This window comes from Oncorhynchus keta, chromosome 17, assembly GCF_023373465.1.
Source record: "Oncorhynchus keta strain PuntledgeMale-10-30-2019 chromosome 17, Oket_V2, whole genome shotgun sequence".
In the NCBI taxonomy this organism is placed as follows: Eukaryota; Metazoa; Chordata; class Actinopteri; order Salmoniformes; family Salmonidae; genus Oncorhynchus; species Oncorhynchus keta.
The window spans coordinates 32,988,686-32,993,015 of NC_068437.1; the positions used below are offsets into that span (position 1 = coordinate 32,988,686).

The 4,330-nt window shown below is 41.0% G+C and overlaps 1 protein-coding gene across 5 annotated transcripts in view; it reads right to left on the reverse strand.

The window, feature by feature from the left end:
* Window positions 1-219: 219 nt before the first annotated feature.
* Window positions 220-4,330, reverse strand: part of LOC118396025 (putative adenosylhomocysteinase 3) — a 51,974-nt gene continuing 47,863 nt past the window's right edge. For 3 of the 5 annotated variants that reach the window (XM_052465917.1, XM_052465916.1, XM_052465918.1), the window contains 6 exons: window positions 3,683-3,777; window positions 3,270-3,368; window positions 3,121-3,189; window positions 2,857-2,935; window positions 2,640-2,760; window positions 220-2,480 (listed from right to left, as the gene is read on the reverse strand). In XM_052465917.1, the coding sequence (XP_052321877.1) occupies window positions 2,474-2,480; window positions 2,640-2,760; window positions 2,857-2,935; window positions 3,121-3,189; window positions 3,270-3,368; window positions 3,683-3,777 (470 nt within the window). In that variant the 3' untranslated portion in view covers window positions 220-2,473. The remainder of the gene's footprint in view (window positions 2,481-2,639; window positions 2,761-2,856; window positions 2,936-3,120; window positions 3,190-3,269; window positions 3,369-3,682; window positions 3,778-4,330) is intronic. The other 2 variants (XM_052465919.1, XM_052465920.1) reach the window with 1 other exon arrangement.

A 4,330-nucleotide genomic window follows, 5' to 3' on the forward strand; every position in this document is an offset into this window, starting at 1 on the left:
AGATCTGATGGAAAGGGGGGGTGGGAGGTGGGGGCACTGAGTGTGGATGTGCCAACTGCTCTTCAAAAAGCCCCCCCACATGCAAGCACACACACCAACTTGTTGAGTGCCATGGTAACAGTTATTGTTGCAGCATCTCCTGGGAAGGCCCCGCCAGAACGAATCAGTTGGAAGGGCATTTGATTTCCATGCCGGGCCTGTTTTTGATTTTCAGGGAGGTGCCAAAAGTCTTCTTTATTAAGATGTAAACATACAATTTACACAATGTGTGGGGTTGGAATTTTAATTCCCATTGTTATAGAGCATTCCAAAAACATAATAAAAGGCACAACTTAGGCCTACATACTCCTGGCCATGTTCTACGTGCTGATTTGGCCTGTTGGTGATCTGTAGGCTTCCTCATTCACTTCCTCATTAATGGTACATTGATCTCTAACTTAAGCACTATGGACAGCTCCGTATATTTGTAGTATGCATGGCCTAACTACATAAAATGGCGAAATACAGTAAGATTTCAAAGAAATGTAAATGATTTTACTAACAACACTCCTCTTAGCTGTTCATATCGACATATCCTTTATAATAGGCTAATGCAAATCTTTGATTACATGTGCAAACCAAGGCAAGAATAATTCCGACAGTAATGAAGTAGATTGGGAATCATCCCAAAAGATTTGCCTCTAGTTCACAGAAGAATTTCCGTATGCTGCATCTAAAAAACGGCAAAATTTTTACCACATATTGCCGGCATAAGTCTTTTACACCTCCCATGCGCTAATGCCGGCACCACGATTGACGAGTGGGAGTGTGGGACGTGGGTGGGCGTCTTTAAAAAAAATAAATCAATTTAATATACACCATCACAAAGAAATCCATTATTCATTCGTCCTAAGAAACATTATAATACTAATAAAATGAACTCTTGCTGTGATCGCCAGCAACCGTAGCAGTGGCTTGGACGAGTGGAATTTGAGCGGCACTTGTTGCAGCAGATGATGCATTCTTTTAAAACCAATTTCTAATATCTATTTTGAAGGTATCCAGGCCTACTGATCACGAGGCACACTGTTGTGTTTAACTAACGCTCCACCCACTACTAATTCGAAATGGCGGTAAAAAAAGAGACGTGACTTCATGATGCACATGATAGGTATACAACCCTGTCAGTCATAATTACTTGAGCCATATTTAATTTAACAAGACAATTATTTTTTATAGGTAATTTAAACTAAATCAGTGTTAAAGCAAAAAAATTTAAAAAAATAAAAATAAGTTTAATTCAACTATGTATGTTATTAGGAGGGGCCAGGAGGTATGGTAAGACAGGACAGGTCATACATAACATTGGCTCTGCTATCACCTCTCCCATCCAGAAGGGCACGTACAGTAAAGTAATGACTCTGGATCAGTCTATCTCTTCACCCCACATATTATCTACAGGTCAGGAGGGAAGACCTAAACAAACACACAGGTCCATCTACCACTGTATCATGTAAGTGTGTGTGTGTGTGTGTGTGTGTGAGTAACCAAACTCCAGAAACATCCACAGAACAGCCGCTACACTTCTTTGACTAGCTTCATTGCACCACCTATTGGGCATAGTTAGAACTATAGAGACACTGTTTTTTAAATTTTATTATTATTGTTTTTTTTAACCTTTATTTAACTAGGCAAGTCAGTTAAGAACAAATTCTTATTTTCAATGACGGCCTAGGAACAGTGGGTTAACTGCCTGTTCAGGGGCAGAACGACAGATTTTGTACCTTGTCAGCTCGGGGATTTGAATTTACAACCTTTCGGTTACTAGTCCAATGCTCTAACCACTAGGCAGAGTTAATGAGACTGACTTGCAGCTGGGTCACAACTTTATCTTTGGAAAAGACGCAGAAAAAAACATGATAAAATGTAACATTTGGTCAACTTTAACCTATTTGTTATTACTTATCTGCTTTGTTTACATTCAGAAAGTTTAAACATTATTTAGATATCTTTGGAAAGATTGAAAATAAGATGTATTTATATTTTTATTAGATAATCTGTGTTCCTCTGTTCCTCTGTTCCGCTAAATAACATACACCTTCTCCAAACCCTGCCACTTCAGACAACAGATAAAAATAATGTAAAATAGAAAACTCAAACCCGGCAACTGAGTCTGGCCTTGGGATATGAATCTGGTGGGAAATGATCATTTCTGCTTCTGTTCACAATAATACTTTATGTACATTAAAAAAGAGCTTCTCAGCATATCAATTCTCTCAGACCAATGACAGCCCTCCAGTGAGGTCAGATGGCTCAGCAGAGGTCAGAGGACAGGGGTTAAAGGTCAGTCAGACATCATGGTTGTGGTGTTACCCGTCAGTGCTGGGCTATAGTTCCCCACAAACACAAATCTGAGCCAGGTCTCCTGGTCCTCCTTCCCTCTGAGCCAGTCTTTGGGATGGTATGGTATGTCTTTGGTCTTCACTACCATAGATTAGTATCTGCAATGAACACACTCACTGTCACTTACAGGAACATACTGTAACACCAAATTACTTTACTGTTTATGTTCATTCCTGATTTTAGTGTGTATATGCGTATTATATGCGTGAGAGTATGCAAATGCAGATGTGAGTGTATGTGTGTGAGAGTTTCCCCACCTGTAGTAGTTTGGTTTAAAGGGTCCGGTCTTGCTGAGGCCCAGGTATTTGCCCTGCTCATCCGTCAGCTCTGTGAGGTGGGCATCAAATGTTGGCAGGTGGAGACTGGCCACAAACTCATCTGAAAACACACACACAACCACACACACACAGTCACAGTCGACCCTGTCAAAACCTATTTAACAAGGCAGTAGGTAGGTGAGGTGGTGTGTCTTACCCATCTTTTTGGGCAGAAGGTAGACGTCTTGTTTATATCGTCCCTCTGGGGCGTTGTAAAGCTCTATCAGAGCCAGGGCCTGAGTGCATTACGTTGCGTTATAGAAATAGTATACATAGAAAACATTTCAATTACAAAGAGACTGTGGATACAAAGGCCTGTCCCTTTTCATAATGCATACATGTAGCACTCCACAAAACAGCAGTACAGCTTGTGTGTTTGCTGCGACCATGAGTTCCCCTGCTGTGTGTGAAACAGACAGACCTGTGTGGTGGCGGTGATGGAGAGGACGAAGGTGGGCACTGTGGAGCAGCTCAGATTCAACAGACGACCCTGAGAAAACACACACATACCAGTGATCACACACCTGACACACACTCAGGCAACAAGCATACACACACACAGACACTCACTTCTGCCAGTAAGATTATTCTCTTGCCATCGGGCCAGATGACATGGTCCACCTGTGATCTCACTTTCTCCCAGGTCAACTCTGGGGTCCGCAGACTCACCTTACAGAGGAGAAACAGTCTATCAACCTCAAACACACACAGACATAAATGCAGACACATACAGATGTAGGATGTTCATTTGAGCCTGTTTTCTACAGCAGGAAAAGTATCCTGTATCAACAGGAAATGTGAATTATTATATGGATTATAATTCATTTACATTTTTTTAGCGGTTGATACATTTTCCTTAGGGGCAAATGAAATCTGCTATTTAAAATAGGAAATTACAAAGTTTAGAATCCTCAGCAACAAGAGTGATCATATCAAGATCCTACATTTGTACACACACACACACACACGCACATACGTCTCACCACGTCTATCTCAGTGTTGGAGTGTCCCATGTTACAGACGATGCAGCCGTTCTTCATCCTGTCCAGGTACTCTCTTGCTACCACATTCTTGTTGCCTGAAGACAAACACTGAGGCTTTCATAGTCAGTCATATACTGTCATAGCCTGTTATAACCTATCATAGCCTACCATAAACTACCATAGCCTATCATAACATAGCTAGCCTTCATCGTAAATAAGAATTAGTTCTTATTGACCTGTCTGGTAAAATAAAGGTAACAACAAGCTTAAATAGCTTATTCTAAGTTATTATATAGGGGTTAGGATTAGGGTTGGAGATGGTGTTAGGGTTAGAACTAGGGTTAGGGCTAGTTTCTGAACCCTAACCATAACCCCAACCCCAACCCTAGCTTCATGTCCACATTCAGTTCTACCCTAACCGGAGCCTCAACCCTAACCCTAACCTCTACAGCCTGATTTATATCCTACGTAGGCATGGAAGAACTACAAGTAGCTATGCAAAATGGCATTGCAATGTAGTCAATTCATAACTCACAGAATCGCCAAGTTGCTTAGCATTGTTGCATTGTTGCATTGTTGCATTGCATACATAAGGTACAAGGCTAAACCCTGATTCCAGTTCAGTGTCCTTTTATCCAATTTTTAATT